Below are 14,104 nucleotides of genomic sequence, written 5' to 3' on the forward strand. Positions count from 1 at the left end.
TGAGCTTTTGACACTACTTTCACATGCATAGAACACTTTTTCTTGGCTGTCCTCCATTTCATCTGTGCTTCTAAAGCTGAGAGCTAATCATACTGATTTTTTCTTTTTTGTCCCCCTTCTCTGAGAAATTGGTCTCATGGGCCTTAAAGAAGCTTCTGGTAAAAAAAGACAAAGTACCTGTGAAATGAAGTATTTGTAGTTGTGTTGTCAACATCTGCTAATGACAAACACTTACCCTGGACAACATCTTCTTGCTACTTTTGCTCATATCTTCCACACTTTCTGATTAAATATTGCTCCTTAAATGATACACATTTCCAAACTCAGCCACCTTCTGGATTTTTTTAGGAAGTCTCTCCCTATCAATTTCTGTCTTACTGGCCCATTTGTATTTAATTACCACATTCTTATTTCCTATTCCATGTGCTTAACCCATTCTGTTTTCCCACCCCCACAAATTTTCCCTCCTATTTTCACCAATCTCTTCAGTTTCTCTTAGTCCCAGTAAGCCAGTCCACTTGCTGTTTTGTGTTGCAAACCCCCTTTACCACACTCCTGCCTGGGTCCTCTTCAGAGGCTGGTTTGCATCACTGCTGTAGCTCTTTGTTCTCTGGTGGCAGTGGCAGCACTCTGAGATAAGCAGAGATACACATGATCCAGCCTTTCTATCATTAAATAAAGGATTGGCACCCTCATCTGAAAGTCCTTCAGGGTTTTCCACTGAATCATTCCCAAGACCATACAATTTTATGCCCTTAATCCCATTCCTGACCATAAATGATACTTATGGTCAGACATTTTCAAATGTTTTTGAGCTTTTAAGTATTGCATACTAATAAATGTAATAAGTGATGACAATGTCTATTTACCTTTATAATCAACTAGATGAAATTTCAGCCATTTCAGGTAAATAAAATCCCTCCTCTCATTCATCTCAAAATGTTGTTTTCAGAAAGTGTATCAGGAACCACTTAAAGCATGATTTTAAAGAGGGGATATTTTTCAAGTTGGACAGAGAATTATTAGAAAAAAATAGTAAAAAAAGGTGAAAATCTGCTCAGATATACTGGTTCAAGCAAGCCATGTGAATACAATGTTATATTTGACTTTTTGGCCACTGACAGGATAATCAAGTAGATGAAGGATTTCAGTGAATTATAGCACTGACTGAGCTTTCTTCTAAAAAGTCAGAAAGATCAAACGATGTTTGGAGCAGCAGAGATTGAGAGATTCCATTAGATGCTACTTCTCCCTCCCCTCTTTCTAATAAGATGGAAGCTTTTTAGAAAATATGTGACAAATGACCACTCAGAGCAGAAATAAATCACACACCACAGAGTACAGTATTATTAATAGTGCAATAATAGTAATAACTTACTGTGATAGCAAAGAAGTACCATTAGGAGGAACACAGTAGCTAATAGCATTTCCTCTACAGGGGCTAAGGGGCAAACCTTCCTTTGGTACCTTATAAATAAGTGGAAGATTAAAGGAGCCGGTGGGACCAAATAGCCTGACTTTTCCAGAATGCCACTGAGCAGGCACTGCCTGTAAAGTGCTCTCCATCTCCCTTATGTGACAATATTTTAATAGTTCTTTAGTTAATTTAAATTAGAGTGAGAGGACACTTAGTTGCAATAAAAGACTTGAGGGGGATATAAAGTATGGTAATTCTAGGAGGACTGTGACATGGTTTTCAATTATTAGCCTTGTTTTCTCCTTAGCAAAGTGCTGTGTGGAAAAAAAAAACAACTTGAAATTTAGCACATGGATTTGTATTCAGGCACTACTTAAAAAATTAAAACAATAAATCATGAATGGTCAATTGGATAGTTCTTTCAGGTCTTCATATTTACTTATATTTACACATATTGGAAAAAAACATTTATATTATTTTACATGTCATTAAAATATTTCTCTCTGTGTGTGTGTGTATTCATCTTAGTAGAAAAAGTTCTAAAAAAATAACTTGAATTTCACTAAAGGTGCAGCTGTTGAGAAGGGTGAAGAATATATATTATCAGAGTTATTTACCATGTTTTAAGGGTTTTAACCTAAACATCCCAGTTATTCACCAGTTCAAGAAAATTGTCTGGTTTGCAAAATAATGCCTCCATTAGTGGGTTTTTTCAGTATTATTGTCTCAGTTTTGATTGACAATATTATTATCTAGCTTTTTACAAAAGAGCAGATTTTTCTAATCAATGACATAATGAATGAAATTAATAATTAATCAATAGATGGAAATATTATTTTCATGATTATTGATTAATTTTTGAAAGCAAAAATTGTAAAAAGAACCTGCATAAATTAAAAAAAAAAAGAAAAAGTTAGTAACCTCCACAGTTACACATTCCAACACAGTCTTGAGTGCCATGAGATCACATATATCCTAAGTATGTGGGGAAATGTGTGTATATATATAACTTACACACATATAAAGCTCTGTTGGTAAGGACATTCAACTTACCAATGAAAAGTTAGCATACATCTACTGAAAAAAAGAATCACCATGGAAATTTCTATACTAGACTTTCTTCTCTCACACTATTACTATGTCCAGAAGACAGAAGTATTTCTGGAACTACTATCCATCTGTGACTGACAGTAATGGCCAAAACCACTCTGCTGACCTCTTTTGGAAGCAAAGAAGTTACTGAGTACCCACATTTTCCAGAAATACATTTTTATAAAGCAAAAATAAAAAAAAAGATGCCAATAGGTATTTTATAGAATAATAGAATATGCTGAGTCGAGAGGGACCCATCAGGATCATAAAGTCCAACTCATGGTCCTGCACAGGGAGCCCCAACTCATGCCATGAGCCTGAGAGCATTGTCCAAACTCCTCTTGAACTCTGTCAGGCTTGGTGCTGTGATCACTTCCCTGGAGAGCCTATGCCATTGTCCTCAAGGTGAAAATCCTTCTCCTGATATCTAATCTAATCCTCCCCTGATTAAGTTCCATCCCATTTCTTTGAGTCCCATCACTGGTCATGATAGTAAAGAGATTGGTACCTGTCCCTTCTCTTCCCGTTATGAGGATGTTGAAGACTGCAAGGAAGTCTCCCCTCAGTTTCCTCAAGACTGAACAGACCAAGTGGCCTCAGCTGCTACTTACAAGTGAGTTTATTATTTCTGAGAACAATGAATCAACACTGCCTGAAAGAACAGGGGGAATTAGGCAAATGTTAGGCAAAACCTTCCAAGACGAGCCTGCTAAAGCAGCTTTCTCAGTTCAAGAGTAGTGAACAACAGTCAAGCTATACTCAATTTTAGTGTAATGAAGACTCAAGCCTGAGAGAAGAATAAAATTTCCATTGCAACTGCTTTTGCACCAGACATAACAAGAGACAACTGTTCAACAATAAAATGACCTTTAGAATAAACCTGTGTGCCAGCAGAGGAACCAGAGCTCCTGACAACCAATGAAGCCCACAAAGGTATAAAACCATGCCCCTTTATGCTTCTGCAATGCTCCATGTGTGCATGTGCAAGCAGGGGTTTGCACAGGTTCCTACATATTCATGAACAAGGCTCTTTTGTTGTGCAAATTCCTGCCTTTGCATTTTGATTACTTCCTTCTATGTTTGTAGAGTATACAGCCCTGGCATAAAGGATATTTCAAACCTCCTCCTCAACTGATGATCCTACATTCATAAGCTTTGGAGAAAAGAAGGATTTGTTAGTGCTTAGCATTCTTGCTGGCTACATGGTTCCCTGTGCAAAACGTGGCCTTCTGCATTGCCCTTTGTGAAGCGTTTAACACTCTTCCGCTGTCTATATAGATAATTAAGTGTCAAGATTCAGCATTTTTAATTAGCTCATGCAAATAGCCTTGGTGGGGGAGAGATGCAACGGTATTTCAGTGCTAAAATAGACACTTCTATTGTAAATAGCATCTATATATTAAATGGAGAACATTGCAAAATCTATTAGTGTTTTGTATTTAAAAGCTTTTGAGTTTTGACTTTTTTTTTTTTTTTTTTTAACTTAATTGTTTTGGATTTCAAATCTGAGTTATTTTAGTCCTCCTGTATTTTCTGGTAGGAAGTTAAAGGTTATTATACCTCTTGGAGATAAAAGGACCTGCTGTTGGGGCATTTCAAGTTATCCAGCCCTGCCATATGAGATTAATTATTTCTGTTGCTGACTGTGAAATTCAAAGGTTAAAATGCAGAGCTGAAACAATAAGTGAATCCTAATCTAGTTAAGAATGTATGAATTATTTTATCTGCTTCTTCTGCACTCATACGTTACACAGCAATAACCTTGTTAGCCATATTCAGCTTCAGGAATATTAATCCAACAATGCATGCCTAAGGAGAGCACAGGTATGAAACAGAGACAATTAGAATATGGTAAGTAAATAAATCTTTTGGGCTCACTCATGGATGTAGAACCTCCTGAAAGCCAAATGGTGGCTGGTCTCAAAATCTTTTCAAACAAGCTCTGATTTGACTATGAGGTGACTGTTGTAAAGGGAGAAATCAAATTAGGCGCTTCAACTGAAAGGTGCAATTCATGTTATGTCAGGATCATAGGAGGAACTTAACATGCTGTCTGCTAATACATTAGTCAACCACAACACAATTCCTATCGATTTCATTAAAAAGCTTTGCGACATTTCAAATAAACAAATTATATTGGACAGCTGGTGATCAGTTGACAACTCATACTGATCCCTCTGTGATCTATAAATATAAACCACTTCTACAGACACATCAGAGATGATGGCTTTCCTTCTGAGCTACATATCTGCTCTGTTCACTGGACAAATTTTGAGTGACTGTTATTCTAACTGCATGTCTTTCATTCGATACAAATTCATAAGAAAATTGCTTGGGCAATGCTGAATTAAAGAGCTAGTGATGTGCTCATTGCTTTCAATTTAATGTCTATAAATTTATTCATTATTATGCTACACAACTTCATCTACGAAGCTTGGTGCTCTGTCTTAAGAGTCACTCACTTCTCAATCTATTTCTGTTAAAATTAAAAATATAATTTTACTGTCTCAGTATATTGTACTTTTTAAGATGTCACTGTTTTTCTCATAAAAATTAGCTTTCACAGTGAAGTGAAAAGGCTCAGGCATTTTTTTTTTTTTTTCATTTGGAGAAAATCTTTTGTAGGTTTGAATATCATGAACAAATTTTCAAAACAGGGTTAAAAAAAAGTAGAATGTTTTAGAAGGTACAATGCATCTCTTTCTTCTCTCTGCTTCCCATAGTCAATTATATGATGAAGAATTTCATGGCTATGTGAGTTTGGGTGGAACTTGCTCTGACTTATCAATGCTAGAGCAGTCTGAGAGGAGCCTTGGCAGAGAGAAAATGCAACGAGCACTTTATAAATCTCTTACAGTGAGCTATATTAGCTTCTGCTAATAAAGCAGTTCTTAGATTAGGTACCATGATCAAAACCAGAGTAAGGGTCCTGTAGATGAGTTAAACACTCGACTCTTTTTTTAAGTATGGTTTAAGTGAATCAAATGACTAACATAGAACTTATTCCAGGTCAAGAATTTGGCAAGAGGCAAAGTGAGAGCTGGAATCGAAAAAAGTAGGAATGGAACTACAATTGCAACATATTACAGTATAACCTTGGCACTGCTAAGTAGCAGGAACTAATGAAACCTTTTCAGTGCTAAGTAATGCCACTTTCCCTAAAATTAGAACCGCATCATTACTGAGAGAAAAGCCAGGGTAGGATAGATAAAAGAGTTTAATATTTCTTTTTCAAGAAAAGTTTTTTATTTTCAGATTTTAGCAATATATGCCGCTTGTGGAATGGAATATGAGAAAGAAGTGAAGGGACCATGAGGAAACATAAAACTACAGATAATTTATATCACGGGTAATTTGGCTTTTTGAAAATATCACAAAGGTGTAAAAGAAGGAAAAGATCCTAGCAAACTTAACTATTTGAAGTGTGGGATACTGAGAGCTCTGAGCTAACATTTATGTGAAATGATAAACTGTTCACTGAAGCTGAACGAGTGTTCATACTGCTGCTCAGCCCAAAGTGACTCACAAATTCTATCACAGGCTCATGATTTATAATGATATTTAGAATGATTTATAATATATGATTTATAATTCTGTTGTAAATCAATGGTAGATAAAGTTAACCCACTATTTAGATAATCCAGCAGCAATCAGGAGTTGCAGGCTTCTCTTGAGGGAGGTATAGAGCTGTACAACAGTGTATGAAGTGTCATGACAGCTGTCTCACGAGGCACATGAGTAAGGGGCCTCTTCCCACATAAGCAACAAAGAGTATGTTTCCTGCCTGTGACTGAGCTTTAAGGGTTAATTCACTACTACATTTCATATTAACACCAAAAATCACCACAGAGGACTGACAGACAAATGAAACATTTCAGTCAGATGTAGTGCCTGAAGCAAACAGTGAACTTTCTGCTTCAGATAACCCTAGCATCTGTGTATCTACCACAGAGAAAATGAGTATATCAGTCCTGGGAAAAAAAAATCTGAGAAATTCTCATGTCACCACTGTGTAATGCTTGAGCTTAATTTTTTTCTTAACCAAAGAAACAGATTCCAGATCTTAGAAGTGATAGAGAATACCATATTTCATTAAATTTTCTCTGATGAACAAAAAACCTAAATCAAAGACAAATAAAGAAGGAATAGTTTAGTGTGGTTCAATGAGTCTTTTTGAATGCACAGCATGAATTAACTTGGAAATACTTGAAATGGTTTAAATTTCAACATATTTTCTACAAAGCAAAAGAAAACATATTTCAGAAAAAGGAGTGTGTATATACATTTGTGGCTCCTTTTGCTCTCAAAAATCAAAGAAAAACCTTCTGCCTCAAACTCTCTACTCTGCTGGAAACTCAACAAAATTTGACAAATTTTGGCTGGAGCTTCCACAACTGATCCTTGTATTTTCTCACCATGTTTAACTTAACGTCAGCTTTTTTTTAATACTTCTGGCCAGTTAATTCACTTGACCAGACAGCTTCCATACATAGAAAATAATGTAAAAGACAAAATTACAGTAAAGTGAAAGAAAAAACATTTCAAAATTAACAAGGAGTCCATATGTGCCTAATTTTCTCTGTGTCTCAACTCGGAATACTTACTTAGGAGTCTCCTCTTACACTCCTAAAAAGATGCCTCAGACCACTTGTTTTGCTACAAGGAAAGCTTGGACAGCTGCCTTTTGCAGTTACCATTGAGTGGAGTTTAAACATTGTTTATGGCCTTTACTATGGATTGTTTGGCTTACAACATCAGCAGAATGAATCCTGTAACTTGGACAAGAGACTGAAAAGGATGTCTTCACATCTGATCAGGATGAATCAGAAATGTTTCCCCTCTAGCTGTTTTACTACTTTTCTGGTGTGTTTCTTAAATTGCATGTACTTAATGCAATCTCCTGCAAATTAAGAGCAACTCCATCTGGACAGTCAGGGTGGGCAGCTCTGTAAGGACACACTTCCTGTTTCAGATGCTTAAAATCAGAGACAGTCAAAGACTAATTTAGCCCGTGTACACGGAGCAGCACTGCCAAAAGTCTGAAGAGAAGGAAGTGCACTCATGCAGGTCAACTCCACAGTGCCTCCAACATACCCAGTATCCAAAATAATGAGAATGAGGTGTCTGAACACATTATATACATCCATGAACTAAGGAAATCCTGTGAATCATAGTTGATTAAACACTAAAACTCCTGTTGTGGTTTAATCCCATCTGGCAACAAGTATCACACAGCAATTTTCCCAGTCCCCCGCTGGGATGGGGGAGAGAATCGGAAGGGTAAAAGTGACAAAAGACAGCAGAATAGGTAAAGTAAGAGCCCTGTGCACATGCAAAATGTCACAAGGGGTTAATTCACCACTTCACATGGACAGACAGGTGTTCTACCACTCCCAGGAAGACTTGTCGCAAACATACATAACAATGACTCAGGAAGATGAATACCATCACTCCAAATGTCCTCCCTATTCCTTCTCCTTGCTTTATATGCTCAGCATGATGCCATATAGGTATAGGATTGTCCCTTTGGTCAGTTGGGGTCAGCTGTCCTGGCTGTGTCCCATCCCAACTCCTTGTGCACCCCCAGCCTGTTTGCTAGTGGGGTGGGGTGAGGAGCAGAAAAAGTCCTTAACTCTCTGTAAGCTCTGCTCAGCAACAACTGAAACACCCCTGGGTTATCAACCTTGTGCTCAGCACAAATCCCAAACTCAGCCCCATACCAGCTGCTGTGAAGAAAATTAACCCTTCCAAAACCAGCACAACTCCCCAGTCCAGCCCAAGACTTGTTAGTTGGAAAGCCTAGATGTTAAAAACATAAGTGCTATGCTCCTACCTCATGTGCTCTGATCCATTCGCTGTCTTAGATAAACAGCTTTAATCTGCACAAAGCTATTGTAGTGCCTAATGGAGTTTGTGAATGACTGTTTTCTGATAGGTAAAGAGATTGTATGGGATTAGCCCTAATCAGGTACTTCAGGTAATGAGAATCTCTCCATCCAGCATTGAACAGAATCACACAAAACTGTTCTTTCCCCATATCTCAGCAGGGTTTGGATAGACAAAAAAGAAAGATTAAGGAAATGACTGAGCAAGGAATACTTATTTTCATTAGTTCAATAAATAATAAAAAAATAAGGACAAATCTAACTTCATAGGTAGTGCAGAGACACGTATTTGCAAACTTCAATTCAGTGCAAAACTAACAGAAAAATCTGGAAGATTAAAAGAATCTGAGTTCATTTCTCCCATATTTAGACATTCTTCAAACTGTGTAGTCATTGCATTTCATTAGACAAAAGAGCAGTTCAGTTTTATACATCCAAGTTCATATTCCATTTAAATGAAAAGAAATATATTTATTAAAATACAATTTTTTTAAAAAAAGCTTAATTTTGATCAATTTATTTAACATAGTATCTCTTTTTGAATATGTCAATTTATGTTATTGAAGGGATTTATTTTATGAAAGTAATACCAAAACTCAGGATGTAAAATAAATATATAAAATTGAGCTTCTAATGTTCATGCAAACCTCATACACATATAGTGGATATCTGCTATAACACACTAAAACATAATAACCTATTTAAAAATATTTCCTTTAAAGCAATTGCCTACATTTAATATTTAAGCCTTAGGGAAAAATTAAAGCAACAACACTTTTACTGCATAACATTCTCATAAAACATGGATGAGTGCTTCACTTCTGATAAAACAACATGCATCAGGAATTTATTGTATTAAGGTACTAGCAGATCAGGGGACAAAGAAAATCATGTTTAGAAAGACAAGAAGATGATTTGTTGATCAAAAAATAAAAATAAAACCTCAAGCAAATCAACAACAGATTTTAAATGAGTGCTATTATTGCCCTATATAGCCTTCAGATGTTATTGAAGATATCAACTTTTCTCTAGCCCTATCTTTTTACCTCTATGCATTTCCAAATCAGATAGATAAAGTACTCCCAAACAAGCAAAAAAGGGAGGAATCAGATCAAAGACAATAAAGCATGACAGATAAAGGCAGAGCTATCTCATAATAATAAAAGGCAGGAAAACAATCCACTTTTCATCAGGTCATATGGTTCATGGACTGTAGGAGCAGATGATATTCAGATACTAGCATGGAATTAAAATGCTGTAGGAGGCTTGAAATGGAATTAAAATACTGTAGGAGGCTCGAAATGCTAATTCATGCTAAAATTGTATATTTGAATAAGCCCCTCAGCTTAATCATTGAAATCAAGTTGAAACATGGGTCAGCTTTGCCTATTTTTACAAAAGAAAAAATAATAAAAAACCTCAATGATGTCTTCATGTGAGCTCATCACAGAAAACTAACAGAGAACCAAAATGGTCTAGTGACAGTAGTCTGGGTATACAAATTACTCTGAATGGTAACTCCCGGCTATAGAAAGAGCAGAGGAATTTTGGCCATTATTCCCTTAGACAGTAGGGTCCATTTGATCCATGATTTTGTTTCTGATCACAAACTATACTTTTGTGAATATTCGTTAATACTATTGAATAAGTATACATCAAAAGGCATATAAAGATTTTTATTTTTTTTTTTAACAAGAAAGTGTGTCTAACCAAAAAGTGTAGAGACACCTTTAATTTCAGAGATTGTTTCAGAAAATTCAGGCTCTTCATAAAGGAGTATGATAAGCTGTAAAAAAACCCAAACTAAACCATAAAAAACAATAGTCTAGAACCGTAAAATACAAGTTGAAACACCACCAGAGGAAGAGTTAAATGCAGAATTATTTTTACGCAGAAATGCAGAAAAGGTAGCAAACCTAATGGCAAGATATGAAATGCATTAAAAAGATATGAAAGAGAGGCAAAACAGACCTCTGTGGAAATTTAAAACTGATCTGAAGATGGAAATGGCAATGAGGATTAAAACTGCAGGCAGGAAAAAGAGCTAGCCTTTTTATGGGTTCACAATGTTCTCTGTACTCCTGCTTGCAATTATACTCTAGGGTGGCAATCAGTCATCAGGAACATCCAAAAAGAGTAATATCCACAGTAATGGAAGTTATTCCATTCATACTTGTGTGATGAGCCTTTTCCCTGATCCAGAATTAATTTCTTCTACATGAAAAGTACTCAAATCATACCACACTAGTGTTTAAGCACAGTGAGACTCATAAACCTTAAGAATGACATTTCAATCACAGTTAAATAAAAGTCAGAGGGAGCTTAAGCTCATTTTTAATATGAGACATAGTAGCATTTATTTCAAACACTGGCCTGAATATATTGACAAGTATTATTTAGCAAAGGTAAGTCTATGGAGAGGCCATATCTTGCTTTATAAGGAAAGGCTTATCTAACTTATCAGACTGCTTATTAAAAAAACTTGCTGCTTATTTATTCTGTATTTTGCATCTCCTTAGCTCTTACCTTCCAGACTCAAATGTAAACCACGTTGAGTCACGTCCATATCTCCTCAACGAGCTCAGAGGCCACATGACCAGCTTGACCTTGGCATTGTGGATGTCCCAGAGATAGATGTTTTCATGTGTGATCTGCATTGTACATTCCCCATAGATATCTAAATTTGGTGTAGGCATAAGGTATACATTGAATCGTTCTGGAAAGAAACACAAAGACATCATAGGTCAAAGCAAGATTTATACTGGGAAAAAAAAAAATTGAAATAAAGTCGTTAGTTCTGATGATCCAGAAATCAAAGCCAAATTTCTGGCTTTAACAGAGGTGAGGATCCACCGATGCTGAAGCAGTCCTGCCAGTGCATAAGAGAGGAGTAAGAAGAGAACCATCTTAATTTAATTTCATTTTCCTTATAAATGATGAAGCAGTCTGAAACATCTTTCACAGATGATCTGCATAGTCCTCTTGGACATGTTCCCATCACCGTTACCAAAATCCTTTTTTACTCTCACATTAAGGTCCATGACTCTTTACAAATCAAAATTCACAATGATAAGAATTGTGACAGAGTCCCCTCTCTCAAAGAACAGAACTAAAGGTATCCCAGCAAAATACGTATGTGCAATCATTGCCTCTTAGAAAAGCTGTCCTTGAAATGGCAAATCCAAGTCTACTTAATGAAGCTTGTTAATAATTACATTCCTTGCATTCAGTTTCTGTTTATTTGCCAGAGTCATTCTTATTTGCAAAATTAATAACAATTTTAATCATCTGTTGCTTTCTTGAAACATCTGATTCAACATGATATATTATTATGGCCATGACATCAATCACTATCAGCTGCACTTTGCTTGCAAAGTGCACTTATTGCAGTAGGAGGTCAAGGGCATTAATAATTTTTTGAAGTGCCTGAATTGCATGCAATTTAATAAGCAATGCAAAAAAAAAAAAAAAAAAAAAAAAAAAATACCATTAACTCATATGGAAGGAAGTAAACATTAGGAACATTAGGAAGAGAAATTTAAGTAAAAATGTGATCTTCTTTGAAGAATAACTAATTTTTCTATGGGTTGCTTCTACAAAGAATGAAAAACCCTGTTAAATTTCTGGTTGTACATTTGGAAGTGCCAGCCTATATTTTAATGCTACATGCATTTCAATATAAGGGCTTAATAGCATCATATGGGAGACTGCAGTACATTCACTATTTTCCTTTTTTTTTTTTTTTCATCTTTGAAATGGGTAAAAATGCAAAGTGTCAATTCTACTGCCTGAAGGGTGTTGCCAAAAAAAGGTAGGAACAATTTAAAGTCTGAGCATGAGCAATTCTTAGTCAATACCAATATTAGGAAAATGTTCTTTAGAGGGACAACTGATAAGAAAATTGCCCCCAATTACTAGATAAAGTACAAAGGGTTTGGTGTGGAATATTTTTCACCCATCATTGGAACTGAATTTTCTCACAGTATCCTCATAAAATTGGGAAGGAATTTAAATTTAAATGAGAGAAGTTTATTGCAACACACGAAATTAGCTTCCCATTTTGTTAGAAATTCAGTATCATAGACATGATGTCTCTAAGTTTTAAACATTTGAGATATATGTATGTTTTTGACAAAATAATTAAAATATTGCAAGTAAGTGAGTTAATATAAGATATAAGTGTGCGTGAGTTTGTGTGTGTGAGAATAAAGTAGCAAAAGTTTGAGGAATTACAGAAAGCAAGGAACTGCTGGCTGAGCAATAAAAATTGCTGTGTAGCTATAAGTAAACTTGTCATCCTCGATGGTGTTCTGTTTCAGTCAATTTAATTTTGTCCTATTAATGAGACTCCCCAACTGATTCATTTAGTCACAACCTCTTCTCCCAGGCCCAAGTTCTCATTAGCCACACTAATGGGTTTTAGCCCTAAAAGTTTAATTTTATGACTAGGATCCCATGTGTGAAACTCCAGACGGTTTGTGAAAGTCTTGTGACAAACAGCACAAATAGATTAGCAGAGGCTGCTGAGATCACTGAAAAGAATTTCCCTTAATGCTCAGAGGAGTGCATGGAGCAGGGGTCTAACATAATGCCTACAACACTAAATGGAAGGACTCACACTTGGGAGTAATGGGTCAAAGACTGCATTGGGAAGGGAATGGTGGTGAACAGGATGACTTTCACTTTACACTACACTGGATTTTATATATATATATATATATATATATATAAAAAATATATATATATGTGCGTGTGGGTGTGCGTGTGTGTGCTGTCAGTTATTGCTACTTCCCTCCTCTATTTGAGAGAAAGATATGCAGTAACTGGCCTGTCAGCTGTTTCTCTCTTGCATGACATGAAATAACACAGTGTATCTATGGGGAGATGGGGTTACTGTATGAGACTGAAAATCTTTCTCTTTCCCCACCTTCACCAACAGAATGTCTCAGACAGCAGAGAAAATGAAAAGGTGCAATTATTTTTTGAAGTAAACATTAAACTGTTGTGTGGAAGGCACAAAATATTTCAACTTGCTTTAGATGTTAACAGGATAGTCATGAAATGCTCAACTTCTCTGATGTGTTTGAGGATATTATTGCATGAAGGGCATTCAGGACATATGGTATCCTCAAACTGTCAGGAGACATTTGCTGACTTTGCATGGGAGGTCAGTGTCTAAGGTGAGATGTCAGGGATTAAAGGAAGTATGTCTGATTAAAGTGAACATCAGCTGCAGGGCAAAATGTAGCACCATTGGAACTGAATCAAATTGGCGAGAAAAACAAGCATACAAACGTATGTGCTGGAGAAGACTGAGGATGGATAGATTTGCTTTTGGAACAAAACCTATACTTTTGAATAGTGGGCAACTGAGGATGTGGAAAGGCATAGATACTATTAAATGGTTATATTAATTAACATGATGGTTATATTAATTAACATGCAGGGTCCAATTTTTCCATTTCAGAAAATATTTGAGCAGGTATCTAGCTAATGGTAATACATCTTTAGTGGCAGGTTTTGCCCTTACACTTATTGAGGAAAAAACCAACATTCATCATAGGCCAGATTTGGGAATCATAGGCCCAAATTTGGGAATTTGGGTAGGATGAGATAATAACAGTTCCTTGGCTAGTAAGACTAAGCAAATAGAAGTTAATAAGATACCCAGAAAGTAGGGAGATGGAAGAAACCAAATGGATGTGATGTT

The 14,104-nt window shown here is 36.0% G+C and overlaps 1 protein-coding gene across 1 annotated transcript in view; it reads right to left on the reverse strand.

Annotated features, from left to right (window-relative positions):
• The window catches only part of DOK6 (docking protein 6), a 244,943-nt gene that overhangs the window by 77,905 nt on the left and 152,934 nt on the right, over window positions 1–14,104 (reverse strand). The window contains exon 5 of the mRNA XM_066328381.1: window positions 10,921–11,110. Coding sequence (XP_066184478.1) covers window positions 10,921–11,110 — 190 coding nt within the window. The remainder of the gene's footprint in view (window positions 1–10,920; window positions 11,111–14,104) is intronic.

Source organism: Sylvia atricapilla, chromosome 1 (assembly GCF_009819655.1).
Source record: "Sylvia atricapilla isolate bSylAtr1 chromosome 1, bSylAtr1.pri, whole genome shotgun sequence".
Taxonomy (NCBI): domain Eukaryota; kingdom Metazoa; phylum Chordata; class Aves; order Passeriformes; family Sylviidae; genus Sylvia; species Sylvia atricapilla.